Source organism: Eptesicus fuscus, chromosome 1 (genome assembly GCF_027574615.1).
Source record: "Eptesicus fuscus isolate TK198812 chromosome 1, DD_ASM_mEF_20220401, whole genome shotgun sequence".
NCBI classification, from domain to species: domain Eukaryota; kingdom Metazoa; phylum Chordata; class Mammalia; order Chiroptera; family Vespertilionidae; genus Eptesicus; species Eptesicus fuscus.
In genome coordinates, this window is record NC_072473.1 from 124,268,187 (window position 1) to 124,288,578 (window position 20,392).

At 58.7% G+C, this 20,392-nt stretch overlaps 1 protein-coding gene across 3 annotated transcripts; it reads right to left on the bottom strand.

The window, feature by feature from the left end:
• Positions 1–439: 439 nt before the first annotated feature.
• L1CAM (L1 cell adhesion molecule) lies at positions 440–16,528 on the bottom strand. 3 transcript variants are annotated; one of them, XM_008159249.3, is made up of 28 exons: positions 16,453–16,528; positions 13,596–13,610; positions 12,593–12,698; positions 11,921–12,123; positions 10,962–11,084; positions 10,687–10,857; positions 10,343–10,454; positions 10,042–10,226; positions 9,542–9,673; positions 9,287–9,430; positions 8,662–8,773; positions 8,379–8,545; positions 8,107–8,263; positions 7,785–7,909; positions 7,509–7,619; positions 7,097–7,294; positions 6,541–6,611; positions 6,134–6,356; positions 5,184–5,299; positions 4,786–4,987; positions 4,568–4,690; positions 4,279–4,452; positions 4,079–4,198; positions 3,789–3,956; positions 2,925–3,059; positions 2,547–2,619; positions 2,432–2,443; positions 440–1,879 (listed from the first exon to the last, which is right to left on the bottom strand). In XM_008159249.3, the coding sequence occupies exons 1-28, from the start codon at positions 16,526–16,528 to the stop codon at positions 1,648–1,650; spliced, it is 3,786 nt and encodes a 1,261-aa protein (XP_008157471.2). In that variant the 3' UTR covers positions 440–1,647. The 3 variants fall into 3 exon arrangements, with proteins under 3 accessions (XP_008157471.2, XP_027991887.2, XP_008157472.2); XM_028136086.2 differs by lacking the exon at positions 2,432–2,443; XM_008159250.3 differs by lacking the exons at positions 2,432–2,443; positions 13,596–13,610.
• Between the last annotated feature and the right edge of the window lie 3,864 nt (positions 16,529–20,392).

Below are 20,392 nucleotides of genomic sequence, written 5' to 3' on the forward strand. Positions count from 1 at the left end.
AGAGGCTCCTGACACCTGGCCACACTCTGCTCCCTCGCCTGCCCTGCTGCAAGAAGGACAGGTCCGCCGAAACCGGTTTGGCTCAGTGGATAGAGCGTCGGTCTGCAGACTGAAAGGTCCCAGGTTCGATTCCGGTCAAGGGCATGTACATTGGTTGCGGGCACATCCCCAGTAGGGGGTGTGCAGGAGGCAGCTGGTCAATGTTTCTCGCTCTCTATCCCTCTCCCTTCCTCTCTGTAAAAAATCAATAAAATATATTAAAAAAAAAAAAAGACAGGTCCAATGGTGGGGGTAGCCCAGAGCTGCCTTGAGGCCCACCAGGGGCCAGAGGAGCAGGCAGCGAGGCCTGGAAGGCGAGGTGGGACTGGCCTACTGCAGGCCCTGAGGGGATGGCAGGGAAGTTGTGCTGGACAAAACGACACCAGTTCCTCTTCGTTTCCAGGTTTTTATTTGCCTGTTATAATTCTGATATTTATATACATATATATATATACTTTTTTGTACTGGGCTTTTTTCAACAGACCAAGCAAAGGCAGACAGGGAGATGGGGCTGCCGGCAGGAGCACAGCAGAGCTGGGAGAACCCATCTTTCCTGTTGGTTGGCTGTTTTGAGTTTTTCCTGGGATGGGATCAAAGCTAATTGCTAGAAAACCTAGAAACCACCTAGAGACTCAGACATCTGCCTACACACTAGTGGCATATGGGGAAAGGGCAAGGCTAGGAATTTTCAAAGTCACGGTGTATTTACATTTCCAAGGTGGGCAGAGGGAAAGGCCGAGGGGGGAAAACTGTTCAGACTGGGGGTGCGGGGCTGCTAAGGGGTCCTAGAGTGTGGTAGCGGCTGGGAGAGGAGGGGGGGGGCCACGGGGAGTGGGGAGGAGCTGTACCCGCCCCGCACCCTGGCAGTGATGGAGGCCACTTGGATGTTGTCTGGTGGGTACCGAAGGCAGCGTGTGTATGGAGCTCCTGAAAGCTGGCCGCAGGGTGGGGTGGGCGGCAGGAGGAGGGTGATACTGGCGCATGGGGACTCTGGGGGCCCCCCCTGATGGCCTCCTCTGCACCCAGAGCCAGTTTACCCAGCCCCCACCCTGGTGGAAGCAGAGATGGCAAAGAAAAGGGAGCAGATGGTGGGGACACCGAATTCCATCCTCAGTCCCAGCCAGGCTGGCCAAGGAGTGGCTGGGGACGAGTGTCAATCCTGGTCCTGAGGAGGTCCCCCCAGGCAGCATCTTGGAGACCCCTCCGGGACCATCCCCACTTCCCCTCCCGGGCCAGCTCGGCCTCCGTCTGCCCAAGGCTGGCGAGGCAGCACCTGAAGGCTCCTGACGTGCGAGTGATCAGCCGGCCCCGAGCTGGCGCAAAGCAGTGTGTGCCCAGCAAGGAGTGCAGCTGGGTTTTGGCAATAAAGTGGGGTGCGGGTAATCAAAAGGGGATCAGGCAGTGAACTCCTCTCTCCTGCTCCCAACTCAAACCTCCCCCACAGGCTCAGGGCCAGAGGGTGGGGCGAGGCCTGGTGGAGACAGGGAGGGGCCTTGGTCCCGAGGTCAGGGACCCAGAATGGGCTTCGGGCCGGGGGGTCTTGGCCTCCGACTCCCCTGCGGCCTGGCCCTGGGCTGCACCCCGCCTGCCTCGCCAGGCTAGACCCCACTACTCCAGGGTCCCTGTGGGGTTGATGGGGGAGGCAGCCCCCGAGCTGTCATTGCCTCCTGCCGCCTCCTTCTCCTTCTTGCCGCTGTACTGGCCAATGAAGGAGCCGTCCTCATTGAACTGGACATCCACGCTGCCCCCATAGTCAGCCAGGCTGTCATCACTGCCCAGGGGCTTGATGTCTCCATTGAGGGATGGCTGGCTACTGTCGAAGGCCTTCTCCTCGTTGTCGCTGCAGGGGCAGAGGGCAGGGGGGAGTGGGAGGCTGCCCAGGGGGAGGGAGGAGGCCTGGCTGGGAGGCCTGGTGGGGCCCCAGTGGCCCAGGCTCTATCTAGCCTTCCATTGGCTCTGAATGCAAGGGGGATGAGGTTCGCATCCTTGACATACATCCATGAGGGCTAGTGGCATGCACACCCCGAGAAGGGCAAGGCGTGAGATACCCAGAATCCTGGCAGATGCGCTTAGCCTGGGGGGGGCTCATGGGGCCTGGCTCCTTGCCTGTAGGTGAGCCAGACCCCCTAGCCAGCTGTCGGCCCTTGCAGAGCCCAGAGTGGGGGAGCTGGGAAGGTGACGGCCAGGCCTGGAAGCTGGGTGTCAGTGTGTGGAAGAGGAGCTGGAGGGGTTGGCTTGTCCCCGAAGCAGGGAGCTGCCAGGGCAGAGGCTGTGGGAGTTCAGAGCCTGGCAGGCGGGGCCCCGGCTCTTCGAAGCACATACTGTCCACGGGGGGAGGGAGGTGTCCCTGCCATCAGGGTCTGACAGTATCTTCCCACCACCCCTGCCTTACCTCTCCAGGGACCTGATGTCACCCGGCAGCACAGAGAAGAGAGAGAGACAGCGTCAGATATGAAAGGGAGTGTGGTGCTGGGCAGCTGGCCGGCAGTACTCCCACCCCAGCTCACCTATACTCGCCGAAGGTCTCATCCTTCATCGGCCGGGCCTCAGAGTCCACCTGGGTGTCCTCTTTGTCTTTTACTGAAGATACAGAGAGGAGCTGACTGCTTCTCCAGCCCCACCTTATCCCTGGACACTGGGCCCCACCCCCAGACGGGGGACACAGGCGAGGCCCCCTCTCTGTGCTCTGAGTGCCCCCAGCACTGTCTCAGCAGCTCTCAAAAGCCAGGAAACGTTCAAGGGTGTACCCCTCACCCCACATGGGTGCCATTTGCTCTGGGTCCCTGCCTGCCCACCCCCACACACGCCCATGCCGTCCTGCCAGGGGCTCGGGGACCCAGAGGGACTTGGGGAAGGGACACAGGGTGGCCCAGGGTCAGGGTTACCTGAGTACTTGCCACCCTTGCTGCGCTTGATAAAGCAGAGGATGAGCAAGATGAGAAGCAAGAGGATGATGGCGCTGACGAAGCCGATGAACCAGCCCTCGGTGGCAAAGCCGGGGGGAGGGAGTCGGATTCGGCCTGATGGGGAGGGCCGGGTCCCGAGTGAGACAGAGCCCCCGGGCGCTGCAGCCCCGCAGCCCAAGCCAATGCCCCCAGGTTCATGGTCTTGTGTGTGGGCCTCACTTTTGTCACAACCCCTCTTCCCTCAAGGAATGGGTAGGGGCAGCGGCAGGTCTGGCCCAGAGACAACAGAGAACAGAGGACCAGATGGGGGGTGAGGACCTGGGGCTGAGGGGCGCTTGTAATTTATCGATTTCAGAGAGGAAGGGAGAGAGGGATAGACACATCAACATCAATGATGAGAGAGAATCATTGATCGGCTGCCTCCTGCACGCCCCCCACTGGGGATCGAGACTGAAACCCAGGCATGTGCCCTGACTGGGGGGGGCGGGAATCGAACTGTGACCTCCTGGTTCATAGGTCGACGCTCAACCACTGAGCCACACCGGCCGGGCGAGGGGTGCGTGTAATTGATGCGAGAGGGGGGACTATCTGGAGAGCAGGGGGCAGGGAGGAAAACCTTCTGAGAAAATGACTGCCTTAGAAACAGTTAAAACAGAAGGATACTAAAATGGGCCGTTGCAGGGGCCTGGACTTTTCCGTCATGGGCCAAGGGGTACCCAGGGGTACTAAGGGGTACCCAGATTCTGGGAGGAGAGAGGAGCCATGGGGCCTCGGGTGGTGGTGGCTGAGCTGGGGACAGAGGGAAGCTAACTGCATGGCGCCCTGAGCTCCCCGGGGCTTCACCAGTGCCGTTGGTCTTCACAGATGTTTGGCCCAGGAGCACCGTCTCCTTGGGCGTCTCCTTGAGCAGCTGGATCTCGTAGTCAGTACCCGGCTGCAAGTCCCACTGCGTGTAGGACCGCTGGTTGTAGTTGACATACTGCGGCGGGATAGAAGCGTCCATTTTCTCATCTGCCGGAGCAAGAGGGCAGCAGGGATGAGTGGGAGTCCCGGGCCGCACCTTGCTCCACACCATCCGCAGCCCCTCTGGGCCCAGAGCTCCTCCTCCCCGCACAGGCCTCATGCGTGCTCACCGCCCTGGGGTTTGAACACGATCTGGAACCCGAAGTTGCACTGGCCCTCCTTGGGGACCCAGGAGACCACGCTGTAATTCTCGCCGGCTATGGCCGAGAGGCCGACAAAATCTGGGGTCCCTGGGGAGCGAGAGGAGGGTGTGGGACCTCGAGGCAGCTCAAGTTCCGCCCTCCTGGGCCTCCTCAGCCCTCCACCTTACCAGTTAAGGCCATGGTGCCTCCTTCCCGCGTAATGGCCTCACCAGGGCCCTGCTTCGTGGTGGCCTGCAGCTGGAAGCGGTACTGCAGGTGCGGGCTAAGGTTGGTCAGGTTGTACGCCCGCAGCTCGGGGTCCGAGAGGTTGAAGGACAACTGCTCCTCGCCCCCGTCCCCCACTGCAAGGACAGGAGGGGAGGGAGTGAGCCTGGGCAGACAGCTCTACCCACACCCCAGCTCCCCCCCAGCTCCCGCTCAGGCTGGGCTGGGGCTCTGAGCCCCCAACATCCATACGTGGCAAGAAGGACAGCATGTAGCCAGTGAGCACGCCATTGTGGCTGAACGGAGGCTGCCAGTGCAGCAGCAGGCTGGTGTCGGACTGGCACTCCAGGTGCAATGCCTCCGGGGGGCCGGGCACTGCAGGGCACAGAGACGAGCAGCAGGTCCTCGCCCAGGCTCGCCCCGGGACAGCGAGGAGGGGCCGGGACCGGGGCACGGAGTGCAAACCTCACCTCCCTCTGGGGTGCTGAAGGTTGTCTCGCTGGCGGGCCCCAAGCCCCGGCTGTTAAAAGCCTGCAACTCCAGGTGATAGGAGCTGTAGGGCCGCAGGCCATCCAGGACGGTGCTGGTGGTGTTGGCGGGCACCACCACGTGGCTTTTGTGGATGTGCCTCTTGCTGTGCCTCCTCTGACTGCCCTGCCACCAGTACGTCAACTGCAGGTGGACAGGAGATCCCGCAGTGACCCCCGGGTACATAGTACCCACTGCCCTCAACGGGGACCCTTTCCTCACAACCCAGGGACTTCCAGAAGAGCGGCTGGCAGGTGGCAGATGCCTGCCTCCAATCTTCTCTCACTCTTGGTGGCCTCACCCCAGGGATCGCCCCACCTCCCACCCCTCAGACCCTTACATTGTATCCGCGGAGGTGGCCCTTGACCTGGGCTGGATCCACAGGCCACCATTTGACCAGCACGGCGCTCGCGTTGAGAATTTTGATGTCTTCCAGCTTAGGTTTTGCCTGGGGATCTGGAAGCAGCCAGTAACGTGGATGAGGGCCTGTGACATCCTGAGGCCAGTCCAGAACCCTCCCTCAGGGGCGGCGGGGGGGGGGGGGGAGAGGAGAAGATGGATTTGGAAGCTCTATGGGGGGCGGGCAGGGCATTTGCATGGCCTCAGGGTCTGTCTCTCTCTGCAGGCTGTTTATTAATTGCAAGGCACAAAACAGTAACTACAAGTAACCAGAGAAGATCTTGACGAGGTGATCAAAGTGAACATCTGATGTTTCAGTTCAAGGGAAGGAAAGCAGCAGGACCCCGTGTCGGATCCTGGGCTGCACCCTGGACTGGACCCTGGACTGGATCCTGACTAGACCCTGGACTGGATCCTGACTGGACCCTGGACTGGATCCTGACTGGACCCTGGACTGGATCCTGACTAGACCCTGGACTGGATCCTGACTGGACCCTGGACTGGATCCTGACTAGACCCTGGACTGGATCCTGACTGGATCGTGACTGGACCCTGGACTGGATCCTGACTAGACCCTGGACTGGATCCTGACTGGACCCTGGACTGGATCCTGACTGGACCCTGGACTGGACCCTGACTAGACCCTGGACTGGACTCTGGACTGGACCCTGGGCTGGGGGAAAGACAGCACTGACTAGTACAATTGGAATATTGACTGCCAACTACAGAAATGTATTGTGTCGATGGTAACTCTCTGGACTTTCGCAATGGCACTATGGTTATGTAAGACAACAGAATATTCTTACTCCTATGAAATGCGCTATTGAGAGGTAGGGGCTGGGAGGGGAGTGGGCTGTGAAGGCACACGCGGGCTCCACACCCGCTACTCACAGTCTTCCCCAGAGTAGCCAATGGTGACCTGGGGCTCGGGGCCCTTGCCCTGGCTGTTGATGGCCTGGACCTTGATCTCATAGGGCACAAAGGTGGAGGTGTTGGACACCACCAAGAAGGGGTCGCTCACGATCTGTTCCTGCCAGGCCCCTCGCGTCCCCTGAGGGCGCCACTGGACGCGGTACTGAACCTGGGGGGCGTTCCAGTCCATCCACCTGAGTGGCTGTAGGCGGCGAGCAGAACAGGATCTGGTCAGCCAAGAGCAGTCCCCTCCTGTGACACCCCCCCACCTGTGACCCAGCCTCACATCCCCAGCCATCCTCTGGTCCTTAGCACAGCCAGGGGATTGGCAAACATGTGGCCCCTGGCATAATGTCCTGGGGTGAGCTCAGCCCAGGCCCCCTCACCTTCCAAGTGATGATCATATTGTTGGTCTGGTTCCCTTCCCCCTTCACGTCCATGGGGTTCTTCTCTGGGGCTGGAAAGTAATGGATTGTTAATACATCAATGCTGGGGCCTGGCCGGCGTGGCTCAGGGGTTGAGCGTCGACCCATGAACCAGGAGGTCACGGTTCGATTCCCCATCAGGGCACATGCCTGGGTTGCAGGCTCGATCCCCAGTGTGGGTCATACAGGAGGCAGCCAATCTATGATTCACTTTCATCATTGATGTTTCTATCTCTCTCTCCCGCTCCCTTCCTCTCTCTGAAATCAATAAGACATAGTTTTTTTTTAAAAAAAAAAGCTTTAAAAAAGACATCAATGCTGTGGGCTCCTGCCAAGGCAGAGAAAGTCAGAGGACCAAGGAAGGAATGGCCCATTCTGGCCATTAGCCCCGAGGGAACCCCATCCCCCAGCTCCCTCTGAAAACCTGAAAGCGGAGGACTTGGGCACAATCCCCTCTGTAGGCCCTGCTTGCAGAGCCCGGGGACCCTGCGTCTGAGACCCCTCCCAAGTAGCTCACCTGCCTCGGGTGTGACCACAGTCTCAGAGGCCGGGCTGGGCTCCCCAGGGCCATATTTGTTGATGGCAGTAACTCTAAAGGTGTAGTGGACATAGGGTGACAACTTGAGGGTGGTGGAGGTCTGGTTTCCAGGCACCTTGCCCAGACTGTACCATTTCTCAGGAGCCATCTCCTTGTCTTCAAATTCAATGTCATACTCTACAAAAAGGAGTGAATCGCAGTGGAGTTATCAGCGTGTGGCATGGGGACGGGTAATGGGGTCCAAGTCTGGCTCGGGCATTCTGGGACTTGCATGAGGAACCATGAGCCCCAGTGAGGTGCAGTCACGGAGCCAGGGAGGATGGAGGAGGGAGGGCTAGCGGGGGTGGCAGTGGGGGGGGGCGGTGAGTGGCATCATGCTCAGGCCTCTTACTCTCAATGGGGGCGTTGTGGTCGTCAGCGGGGCTCCAGGACAGGCGCACCTGACTTTGCTTCAGCAGGTGACGATCGGACAGCTCCAGCTGCGGCACCGGCCCAGGGCTCCCTGAGGGCCACGGAGGGTGGTTTTTCTGGTCCATGTTCGAGCCCAAAGACCCCCAGCTCAAAAGGGCCCTGACATGTGAACCTGGGCCCCTGTACTCCAAGGCCTGGTGCCCTCCCAGGCCTCCAGGCCCCGAGCCTGCTGCCCCCCCCCCCCTCTAGGACTCACCCACCACCTGGAGCTCCGCCCTGCTTTCCACCACATCCAGCTTTGTGCTGGCCACGCAGCTGTAGTTGCCCTGGTCGCTGTAGTCCAGGCTGTGGATGACCAGGTGCCCGTCCTCTATGAAGTACCTGGGAAGGTGAGCGAGGGATGCTTGTCCTTATGCTCCCAATGGACCCACCACTCTCTCCACCATCTGTGCTCTGCTCCCTTCCTCCCCGCTCCTGCCAGAACCTTCTCCCTCAAAGTAGGGGTGCTCCCCCCAGGGATGAGACCAGGTCTGGACATCCTGCTTTTCCCACACCGCCCCCTTCCATTGGGCCCGCACTTGTCACTGTCCCCAAGCTCCTGGAGGCTGCGACCATCTCTACGCCAGGTGATGCTCTGCTGCAAGGAGGGGTCAAAGGTGGCCTGGCAGGTGAATGTCACCCTTGAGCCTTTCTTCTTGATTGTGCTCTGGGGCCCCTGTGTGATCCGAGTGGCATCTGAGGGCAATGATGGGAAGGGAGGGTCACTCTGGTGTCCTCCAGAGACCCTGACCATCCCTCCTGGAGGTGCTAATCATATGGGGAGGGGGCCACCTGGAGGAGGTCACCTGACCTTTGACCTGCAGGTTCGCCACAATGGTTACATTGTTTTGGTCATTGGCAGCCTGGCAGAAATAGTGTCCTGTGTCGTTGGCCTGGAGGTCTCGAATGCCCAGGGTCCCATTGGTGTAGGGGAAGAAGCGTTCGTCTTGTAGCACCGTCTTTCCTTCCTTGTCCAGCCTGGCACAAGCCGGGGAGGGCGGGCTGGCTCAGACCCCAGCCATGTGCTCCCTGCCCTTCCTGGCTCCCTAGGCCAGAAGATGGCTCAGACCACCCCCCTGAGTGTGAGCACTTACCACTGGACGCTAGGCACAGGGGCTCCAAAGACCTTGCACAGAAGGTAGGCAGTGCTGCCCTCGATTGCCAAGTAGGTCTCATTGTCTGGGGTCAGGATCTTGGCCGGCAGCTCTGGGAGACAGTGCGAGGGTTGGGGGCGGGGAAAGGGGACAGATTCAGGGCTCTGCAGGGGAACTCTACCCCATCAGGCATCCCTGTGCCCAGCTCAGGCCCCCGCCAGGCTGAGCCTCCCTCAGCCTCAGATGTGTCTCCCTATCCCAGCCGCCCAAGTTTTACCAATCATTCGGGCCCCCACTGACAGTCCACCCCTTCCTGGTCCAGCCCCCATCTTCCCCGAGGCTCCAGGAGAGGAGCCACCATGCTGGCCTGGGGCATGTCCTGGCCAGGGTGACATGGGGTGAGCCAGAGCTCTCTCTGAGGCTGCTTCCTCATCTGCCCTTCCTCCGACTCCCTGCTCTGCTGTTGTGAGGATAAGCGAGAGATGGGGTGAAGGGCCCCAAGAGAAGGAAGGCAGCGGTGGTAGACAAACCAGCTGCTGGCTGTCAGCCTGGTGGGCTACAGGGACAGACTGGCGGTTGTGAGGCACAGAGGGGAGGGGAAGGGGCCTAGCTTGCTGGCACTCACGGACAACGTAGATGTAGGCATTGGCCAGCAGGAGCCCGTGCCGGTTGCGGGCCTCGCACTGGGTCACCATCGTGTCGCTGGGCTGCACGTTGCTCAGGATCAGGGCTCCATGCTGGATCCGGTACTTCTGGTCCTTGGCCAGCTCTGTGAGTGCGGCAGGTGGGTCCACAGGCCAGGGCAGGGCAGTGAGCCAGGCTGAGTCCCCTCCCCTCCCCCTCTTCCTCCTCCATCCCCTAGGGCTCCCCATGCTCTCACCCTCCACCGGGATGCCGTTGATTCTCCAGGAGACCTCTGGTTCGGGCCTGCCCTGCACTTGGCAGTCCAGGCGGGCAGTCTCCCCTGGCCCATACAAACGGCTCTGGGGCTTATGCAGCCAGTATGGGGCAGCTGCGGGGAAGGGGAGAGCCACCCTGAGCCCGCAGCCTCAGCCAGCTCTCCCCTTGCCCACCCCCCCCCCCCCCCCCCCGTGACAGTGACATCGCAAACTTCGGTCCCCAGAGGTCTTTTTTTTTTCCCTTCAAGATTTTCTAATTCTTTCTTTTTGAAATTGATTTGAGAGAGAGAGAGAGAGAGATTTGTTGTTCTACCTATTTTATGCATTCAGTGTTGATTCTTGTATGTGCCCTGACCAGGGATCGAACCCGCAACCTTGGCATATCAGGACGATGCTCTAACCAACTGAGCTATGTCTATGGAGCCCCATTCTTGGGAGCCTTGCAACCGGGCAGGGGTTAAACCTGGCAGAGGCACCATACCCTCCACGGTGACGTAGTAGGCATGCCGGTCACTGCCCAGGGAGTTCTCAGCCAGGCAACGGTACTCGCCATCATCCTCCTCGCCCACGTTCAGCAGGTGCAGAGTCTTGTTGTGGTTCTGGTAGGTGACTCGGTCGGCTGGCATGGGGCCGCTTGGACGCAGCCACTTGATGGTGGGCGTGGGGCTGGGCACAGTGCAGGGAGGCCAAGGAGGAGAGTGGAGGGGAGAGAGGACAGGGCTGCTGAGCCCCGCCCCTCAGCAGAGACCCTGCCCAACCCCACCCTGGACTCCTAGACTCACAAGCCCTCGGCGATGCACTCCAGGACCAGTGGTTGCCCCTGCAAGGCCACCAGGTGGCTGCTGGCGTTGGTGGGGAAGAGCAGGCGCGGCTTCCTGTCGATCATGCTGTTGGCTGTGAGGAAGGAGCCAGGGAGTGGGTGACTCTGGACACCGGCATGAGCCCCTGGGGTCTGTTTCATTCTCTGCTAAAGGGAGGCCCCGTCTCTGCTCTTGCCACCCAGGGAGGGGTCTGGGGGGGGGGTTGAGATGGAGCCAAGCTGTCCTCAAGGAAGATTGAGGTCCTCTGATCTAGCGAATGGGCCAGGCCTGAGGGTCACAGGGGAGTGCGGGCCTTTGGGACTCACTGGCTTTGACCCGGAGGTCAATGGGCTCCTTTTGAATGATTGTCCGAGTGCCAAGGAAGTGGGCATTGCAGATGTAGTCTGAGTGGTTGTCCGAGGTGAGCACATTGGCGAAGTAGAGGTTGCCATTCTGGCCCATTGTCACCCTCTCATCCTGTTTGATGTGCAAGATCTCTGCGGGGGCGGGGGTCAAGGAGGCAGAGGTCAGGACCTCCGTCCAGGAAGACGTGCCCACTGGCACGCCCACCCCAGGCGGCGGCCCCCTTGGGGGCACCCACTGCTGTTCATCCAGTAGATCCGCAGAGGCTCTGCACTGGGTGGAGGGTGGCAAGGCAGAATCACCGACTCCCCTTCCTCCACCTCAACAGGTTTCACCGTCTCCTTTGGCCACTTGAGAGCACCTAGAAGGGACAGAGAGGCCGGTGCGATGGGTCCCCACTCTCCTCTTGGTCAAGGCAGGTCAGGGTGCGGGAAAGGCGGAGGGATGGCTGAGGGTGTGAGAGGGCCAGACCATGAGCAAGGTCACATAAAAGGAGGCAGAGACTTTGGGTCGTTTCTGGGCTCAGGGCTGAGACCGGCGCTCCATGCAGGAGATGATGGGCTGGCCAGATGGCTGCAAAGGGTTAACCCTCCACAATTCTCAGTTCCCACCCCCAGGACAGGACAAGGATGGGTGGGGGGAGCCTGAGGTGCAGCAGTGGGGGAGGGGAGCTGTGGTGGGATGCGGGAATCACAGACCCTTCCATCATCCTGACACAGAAACCATGGCAACGGTTCCCAAGGTAACCGGAGGGGCAGAGAGAGGAGAAGCCAGCTTGGGAGGCAGCAAGCTCAGGGAGGATGGAATGCAGAGGGAAAACCCCAGGGAAAGGGCGACACAGATAAAGGCAGAGCCAGAGAGGCCAGGTTGGAGGTGGGGAGAAGGAGCAGGGGGGAGGGAGGAGGGGAAGCAGAGGGAAGGAGACAGTGGTGAGGGAAGTGAGAGAGATGACCCAAGAGTGGTGGAGAAACAAATGGGACTGCAGACATGGAGAGGGGACATAAGCTCAAGCCCAGGCAATGACTCAGACAGACAGGGCAGGCAGAGGGAGGGAAATGCAGGCAGAGCATCAACCCTCCACCCAACAAGCCAACAAGCCGGCAAGGGCCCACAGCTCCCACACAAGGTCCCCGAGACTTGGTCAGGGACCCTGTCATGTGTCCCAGGCCTTTCCCCTATCCCTGCAGTGCCTCGCACCCTCAGCCATGATCTGGATCTCGTGGGACATGGCGGTGCCCAGGTCATTGCTGGCGAAGCAACGATAGGTGCCCTGGAACCTCTGGGCAAAGTTGGTGTTGTTGCCAGTGATGGTGAAGGAGCCCGAGTGGGGTGCCTGCTTCACGGTGACATCCAGTTCCTCGTTGGGTTTGAAGTGGATGCCATCCCGGGTCCAGCGGAACCTGTGGGCAGAAAAGGGCTCAGAGGACTGAGGCCCTGGAATCTGGATCAGGAGCTAGACTAGACCGGAGGCAAGGGCAGTAGCAACCAGGGGCCCCTGGGATAGGCTGGGATGGGGCAAGGACCAAGGGTGATGAGGGAAATCTGGGGCTTTGGGGCTCAGAAGTTGGGAGGCCTGAGGACTAGAAGTTGAAATCAGCCTGACTGGCATGGCTCAGTGGTTAAGTGTCGACCTGTGAACCAGGAGGTCAGAGTTCAATTCCAGGTCAGGGCACATGCCCGGGTTATGGGCTCAATACCCAGTGTGGGGCTTGCGGGAGGCAGCTGACCCATGATTCTCTCTCATCATTGATGTTTCTCTCTATCTCTCTCTCTCTCCATCTCTGAAATCAATAAAAATATATATGTTTTTTAAATTAGAAGTTGAGGTCAATGGTCAACAACAGGGCTTAGAGGGTGAAGGTCACTCACTGCACTTCGGGTTTGCCACTGGCCTCACACTTCAGGCTGATGTCGTCTGTGGGGAAGACAACCAGGCGCCGTGGAGACTGTTCCGTGATGACAGGTGGCTCCATCACTGGGGACAGGATGGGGAGAGTGGTGGTGAGGATGACATCATGGCCTCAACCCCCATCCCATCATGAGAGAGGCAGGGTCTGGAGCCCGTAGAGGCCCCAGGGCCATGGGGGTGGGGGAAGAGTTAGGACAAGCTAGAGAGACCAAATAGCTTGGCCATAGGCTTATGGGACATGAAAAAAAGAGAAAGGGACACAGAACAAATATAGAAAGAGACAGAACAGAGAGAAAACAGCAACGAAAGTTACAAAGAAAGATGCCCCAAAGAGAGAGGTGAAGCCAAAGAGAGTAGAAGAAACAGAGAACAAAACCAAGGACACAGAAATCAAGAAGAGCAAACCCCTCACAGGGAAGAGAGAAGATCAGAGAGAACAGAGCACCAGAAAAAATGGCAAGAATGATGGAGAAAAGCCAGCCCAGGGCAGTGACAGAACAAAGACAGCCCACACAGGTGAGAGACAGGGAGAGGGAGAGGCTGAGGTGGGCCTCCAGCCTGAGTCAGTGGGACAAGAACCCAAGGGCCAGAAAAGACAGCAACCAGCCTGGAGGTCACGGTTCGATTCCTGGTCAGGGCACATGCCCGGGTTGCAGGCTCCAACCCCAGTGGCGGCGGGGGGGGGGGGGGGGGGGGGGGGCCGCGTGCAGGAGGCAGCCAATTGATGTTTATCTCTCTCATCATTGTTCCTATCTCTCTACCCCTCTTTCTTCCTCTCTGAAAATAAATAAATAAATAAATAAATAAATAAATAAATAAATAAATATAAAGAGAAAAGACAGCAACCAGCACAGGGCGCATGGCACACAGGGAGAGGAGGAGGGAGAGGGGGACATGCTAGCACCCCCTCTTTCCCTCTCTCCCTGGCCTTCTGGCAAACACTTTCACCCTTCCCCAACTTACCATGTTGTCCTTCATCTGAGAAATCCAGGCAGCAAGGGAGAAAGCGGAGAGAAATGCTGACACACAGTCCCAGCAGGGGGCCCGATGACATGGGAAGAAATAAGCATGGGCAGACCCCCCTGGGCAAGGGGAGGGTGCGAGAGGCGGCGTAACATGGCGGGGGAGGCACCTTCTGGGCTGGAGCTGTGGCAGGTCAATACCCAGGACAGGACAGAGCCCAGATCACTGCTTTAAGGGTGGGGCGATGCCCAGGTCTCGGTGCCAGAGGGCAGGGGGAGAGAAATTTGTGCCTTTAAAAGGAGGGCCCTTTGGATAGACGCTTGCATCTGCCTGACAGGGCCTGCAGAACTGACCCCCACCCCACCCAGGATGCCTTGGGAGGCTGGGAGGCAGACAGCCCACGGCCAATGCACCCTCCCCTGCTCCAGCCCACTTCCCTCCTAATCCAATTAGCAGGGCTCAGTGTTTTCAATTACCGAGGCCCAGCCTTCAGAGCCCAGCTGCCCCCCTCCCTGCGAAGCCCTCCCAAAGGCCCTGCAGTTTCCATCGCCCGCAGGGCTGACATAGTCCTCATTTTCTCCCCTTGCTTCCTCCCACTCTGCCACCAAGCTCCCTGAGGCCGTGGTCAGTCACTGCCCAGCACTGGCCAGGGTGGCTATGCAGAAGGAGGAGAGAGAGGGCAGGCAGGGCGGGGAAGGGAGCAGTTGGCTTCTTCTGAAAGCTTTGTGTCTGCAGAAGACCTCAGCGTGAGGGTCCCCAGGAGAGAGGAGGGGGCCCCTGGGGACACTGCAGAGAGCCCTGAACTGGGGAGGGGCCAGGGCAGGCAGCCCAAGCACAAGAGACAATGACAGGGACTACAGGATAGGGAAAATGGACTGGGTGGGGAAAGCAGGAAGAAACAAAGGGGCCTGGTATGGCTGGGGAGCGAGCTTGAGCTGGAGGCCATATTGTATCGAGGTTAATACCAAGTGCAGGCCAATGGCCAGGGCAGCCTCGGACCTGCCGTGGTCTTTGGCCTACTTCTCTTTCCTTGCTCCTGCCTTTCTCCAAATTCTCCCTGCCTCTCCACACACAGATGCACCTAACCAGATGGCCCAGCCCATGTGGTCGCAGGGTGGGCAGATATGCAGGGTAAGGCCTGAAAAGCAACTGAGAGGAGATGGAGAAGGAAGGAGGATGAGTATGTGTGGAAATGTGCAAAAGTGTGAGACCAGCACATGTGGATGCCCTGGGGTGTACCCCAGTATGTTTGTGTCCGCCAGTATATTTGTATAGGGGTGTGTCTTGCCAGAGTACATCTGAAGGCTGTGTGTGTGTGCATGCTTGCCTTCAGTGCACAATTTTGTGTTGTACACCTGCCTCTCTGTCTGTGTGGATGACTGTTCCTTTGTGTCTAAACCCTTCATTTTTGTGTGTGTGCACATGTATGCATGTCTGTGTGCCTCTAATGTGTCATCTCAGGGTCTCTGGCCCTTCTGTATCGCTATACCTGGCTGGGTTCAGATGGCTTGTCTGTGTCTGCCCATGTGTGTGTCCATGTGCATCTGTAGCTGGGGGAGTCTGCATAGGCATGACTGCATGGACCTCCACGTGTATATCTAAGGGGGCATCCCCAACTTTTGTTCTGTCAGCCCCTCTCCACCTCCTCTAAATCCTTGCTGCTCCCCAATGCCAGGTGCCTTCTAAGCCCACTTCCTTGGGCCCCTGCCCCATTCCTGGCATGGACACTCTTTCTTACTATTAGCTCCCAGCTCATCTCTCAGGGACACTGGCCTTCCCCAGGTCCAGGCTCAGAGAAAAAGGTGGCAAAGTGAAGGGCAAAGGGATTGGAGCTACTGAAGGAGCAGGCTCAAGATACACAAATACTACCCTGTGAAATGCCCTTCACTGAAGCCCAACAGCCACTTACAGCAGTGTTTACAACTCCTGCTCACACTCAGGAGAAAAGACCATCACAGTAACATACCACACACACACACACACACAAACAGGTACTCACACGCAGCCCCACTCACACGCACACACGATTCACTACAAGCAAATGTTAACAGGCAAATACCTACAGACCTTTACATACCTGACCAATAAATAACAGTTCTGGTGACTCGCAAGCTTACCCATATAGGGAATCAAATCCACACTCGGGAATCACACTCAGGAGCCACACTTAGTCAATCATAGCCACGCACATCCACACATACAAATATACAGCCTGTCCAACTCACAGGCATACAAAAATACTCATGTTCAGTCACAACCCTCTAGTTACAATCCCAAACACCCCCGCACCTACCTGTGATCCCACACAAATGTAATGTTCCAGCAGCCCCACCTCGCAGACCCCACCAAGTAACTGCATTAAATCGTTAGCACCAGAAGCCTGCTGGGCCTTTGCAAGGTGTCTTTTCCTGTCTCAGTTCATAGGGCTACATGGGTCCAAGATGAGATTACCCAAATTAGAAGTAGGGTCAAGATTTGAATCCAGGCCTTTACACAAGCTAGCTGAGCCCCATTTTCCCACCCGCCTGCCACACCCCTAGGGGAGGGGGATGTGGAGAGGTGGGGCGGACCCAGGGATGGCACAGAGGAGGTCCAGTGCCGAAACCTCTATCCGTGGTGCTGAAAATTTCCCAGCCCTGTCCGTGCCTCTGCTCCCTGTCCATGGTGCTGACACACCCTGCGCCTTCCATTCTGTTCTCTCCAAAGGTACCTCCTGCCCACTCCATGCCCAAGAAAGGAGGGATGAGGGGGTAAAGGGGTGAGGGTCCGGAACCGGGAGAAGGTGAGGAATTAGAAAATAAAGAGGAGTCAAGCGTGGCGGTGAAGGGAGGCTCTAAGGCTCCCTCTAGCTACTCACATTCATCAGGAATCTGGATGAGCAGGCAGGGGCTGCAAAGGAGGAGAGGCCACAAGTACCGCAGCGCCACGGCCATCTTCCAGGCGGCGCCGGCGGCTCGGCACAGCCGGCCGGATTCGGCTCAGGCTCGGCTTGGTGGGAAGGGGGCTAGAGGACGGCTTGGGGCGGGAACTGGGGGTGGGGGCACTGGGAGAGGGGAGGATGGAAGGAAAAGGTGGGGGAGGAGAGAAGAGAAAACGGAGGGTTGTTAGTTACAAACATCTGGGCGAGTCAGGGCTCTTGGCCCCGCCCCTAGCCCCGCCCGCTGCTGGTCGACTCCCCTATCCCTCCCCCCCACCCCAACTTCGAAGAAACTAAGCACTGGCTGGGCCTCCAGGTTGCTTTTCATTCCCTTCCTACTTTCTATATTTGCCTTTCCCATTAACTGCCTCTCCATCACCAACTTGTTGCCCCAATCAGCTCTCCTGGGCATGCCACAGGCTGCTCTGTGCATGTTGTTATCATGTATGACTTCATGTGCCAGCAAGCAGGTGCCCTGGGCATGAGTGTGGATATTTATGTGGCTGTGTGTGTGCATGCGGGAGAACATTTGTATGTGTCTTCTCTGGGAGGGGGCTGCACTCAGGACCATGTGCCTGTTTTCTTGTGTGTCTGGGGGGGATATTTTCTCACGTCTGCAATTTTTGTGTGCACACACAAGCACGGGTGCACACATATGTAGAGAAGAACTCTTGTTGCAGTCTCATTGGTATGGGTTTCAGAGCCTACTGATCACTGAATGCTGTTCTGGCCTGGGGGGCTTGGGAAGTGGAGACAGGGAAGGAAGGAAAGGGGCCCCAAGAAGCTGCATTGCACAGAATAGGTTGAGGAAAATGAACAAAGAAGGGGGAAGAAAGCCTGACCTCAGGAAGTGACAGGAGGGAGGGAGGGAAGGAGGAAAGCAACTCTCTGCTGTCCCTCAGGCCCCCAGGGGGCAATAGAGGCACTGTGGCCTCCCCACTTCCAGATGCTCCAAGCCAGGGTCAGGTCAGGGGTCAGGGAAAGCTCTGGGACAGTGCTTCTGACACCTCTTCAGTGCCTGGCAGGCCCAGCTTCTGAAGAGAAAGCTTCCCAAGAAGACAGACCACTTTGACTCCAAACAGGAAAAGGTGTGAGAGAGGCAAGTGATGGAAGTGCAAGCGGGGCAAGAGCAGGATGCTGGGTGGCTGAGAGGTTGGAGGCTGGAGTCCGAATTCTGGATGCCTCGCTAAACCCATACTGGGTATCCTCCTTGTGCCAGCCAGGACCTTACGAAGAGTGAGACCAAGCTTCATCCAGGATGCCAGAGGGGTGGGGGGGGGGGAGGCCTGGAATGCTGTGCTAAGATATCTAGACTTTGTCAGGAGGCTACCAGGAGCCACAAATTGGTTTTGTGTAAGGCGACCCACGAAGAGTAACAAATGCAACAGACTTTGGGGAATGGGCAGGGAAAGTAGATGGCGGTGAATAGCAGTCAGCTGGGAGCTCTCCGACTCCCCCACCCAATGCTGCAGTGGGAGGGGGAGAAGCACCAGAGTGGGTCAATGTGGATGGGCTGAAGGCCAAGGGAGGAGAGGAAGTGGCAAACATAGCCAATTCCCAACTTGCAAGAGCTGAGCTGGGGCCCAGAAGGGAGGAGCAACAGCAGACCTGTTCCACCCCCACCTTCCCCAAGAAATCCAGGGCAAGCAGGGTGGGCCCCAGGCCTCAACTTCAAGGCCTGTAGGAAGCAGTAGGAGACTCAGATCAGAGGGCAGGCGATCAAACAGCAGCCTTGGGAGCTCTGAGCGCTCTGGTCTTAGGAGGGGGAGGGAAGGGAGAAGCGAGAAAAGACACTCAAAGAAGGACCTTCCTGCACTCGGTGGCCCAAGTGCTCCATTTGCTGGAATGACATTCCCTGTCATGCCAGCCCCTCCATTTGTCCTCCAAATCTAGGCTCCCAGAATGGGGTGTGGCATATATACCCCGGACATATACACAGGATAAATTCCATCCCCCCAACCCCGTCATGCCCCACAGTCTCACACCCAATCCCTTTTAGTCTCCTGGTATTTGACAACCAACTCGCCACCTTCCCGGGCGCTCAGAGCCAGGCACGAGCCAGGTTGAGAGGCTCCCTGACAGCTGGCAGCTCTGCCTCCTCTCCTCCCACTGCTGCTGGGTCTCTGATCTCTCACCATTCCTCTGGCAATTACAGAGCAAGCAGCTCAGGTTGTCAGCTCAGCGGGCCGCCCCCCCCACCCCCCATCAGCACCTCCAGGGGCAGGGGAGGGGGGAGTATTCCACAAGCTGGTGTACAGATGGAGCCAAGGCCATGTCTGTGAAGGTGGGGCAGATGGGGGGAAGACTGAAGGGTGACAGACAGGGCGAGAAAGAGGCAGGAGGGAGCTGGAGAGGCTGAGACATGGGGCTGGGGGAGGGAATGGAAGACAAAGACAGATGCTGGACCACCCCGGTTTCCAAGATGAAGAAATGGAGAAACAGAGACCCAGGCAGCAGGGAAAGGAAGAGGAGAGGGGAAAGGAGTACAAAGGGTGGGAGACAGCTGCAGAAAGCACTGATGAGAAGTGGCCAGCAAGGAGCGAGGTGTGTGTGTGTGTGTGTGTGTGAGAGAGAGAGGGGGGGGGAGAGAGAGAGAGAGAGAGAACAGGCCTAGTGGTGCCTCCTCCAAGTCCTGGACCCTGAGGGATGCACCAGGCAAGGGGCGGGGAAGGAGGAGAGGAGATGAACCTGAGTCAGAGGAGGGGGCCTCTTTGGGCTTGGACGTCAGGCTGGACCCATGGGCAGGGTGGAGCAGAGAAGCTGTGAACCAGCATCAGAGACAAACAAAGCCCACGATGACAGAGACAGAGCAGCAGGTCCCAGCCACTTGTGACACTGGAGCAAGGGTGTGGTAGTAAGACGAGATGAATGAGCCACTGCCGACCGGCCCTCAGGGAGCAGGTGGGCCCCCTGAAGAGGGGGAGGAAGAAGCACCCGGAGGATCGCAGTGGATTCTTCCAAGATTGCGGCTAAGGCAAAATGAGCAGCCACCTGGCAGGGGCGGCGGCGGGGGGGGCGGGCGGGGGGGGGGGTTGCCCAGGAGTCCACAGGCACAACAGTGAGTGTCCACCCACTGCATAAACCCATCATTGGGCTGGGGGAGGGCACAACAAAGGCAGGCTGCTCCCCAGTGGGTCCAGCTGGGAATCCATCCTCTCCTGGGGCCTCACACACCACTCACAGGCAGGCAGAGGGAAAGGGCGTGGCAGGAACTGAAGTGGATGAGGTTGGCAAGGTCAGGCCTACTGGAGCCTGCAGGGAGGGGCCCGGCCCCTGGCCATACCCTGGCCCCACTGGGCCTCAGGAACTGCTCTCCTCTGGCCTCTGTCCACTGGCTGGGGGGGGGGGACTTGGGAGGACATGGAGCCAGGCTGAGCCCTGAGGTGGCTTGCTTTCCTCCCTGAACACACCTGCCCGCCCCCCCGCCCCACTGAGAACCTTTAAGGGTGCCCTGCATGCACGCGTGCCCGCCAGCTCCCACGTCCTGCCTTGTCCTCTCTGCCCCTCCCATCTGATGGAAATGCACCTGCCCAAGGGATAAGTAGCACGAAGGTCCTCCAGCCCAGTGTCTGTTGAGCATGGCAGTGCCCCGTGACCTGGCGGACCTGAATGGGGGCAGGGCTGGAGGCTCAGTGCCCCAGGTGTGTGAGACGGTCAAAGTGTGGGCACCACGCCTGCATATTTGTAGGTCTGGGGGGCCTGTGTGGTGACATGCATGCCTGGTTTGTCACCTCAACAGGCCTGGAGGGGGCCTTGGAGCCTGTTGGCACGTACATGAGGGTGCGGGTGTCACCTACATCCCATGCACTGTGTTCCTTTAAGTCTCCTTCTCGCCCTCCCCCCCAGGCTGTGGCTGGCGGGTTTCCATGGAGATGGAGCC

Coding starts and splice junctions, on each gene's coding strand:
- L1CAM (XM_008159249.3), bottom strand. CDS start 16,528: ATGGCCGTGGCGCTGCGGTACTTGTGGCCTCTCCTCCTTTGCAGCCCC. Junction 8,264..8,378: donor GGCGAACCTGCAGGTCAAAG/GTCAGGTGACCT, acceptor CATTGCCCTCAG/ATGCCACTCGGATCACACAG. Junction 4,453..4,567: donor CATGCTGTCCTTCTTGCCAC/GTATGGATGTTG, acceptor CTGTCCTTGCAG/TGGGGGACGGGGGCGAGGAG.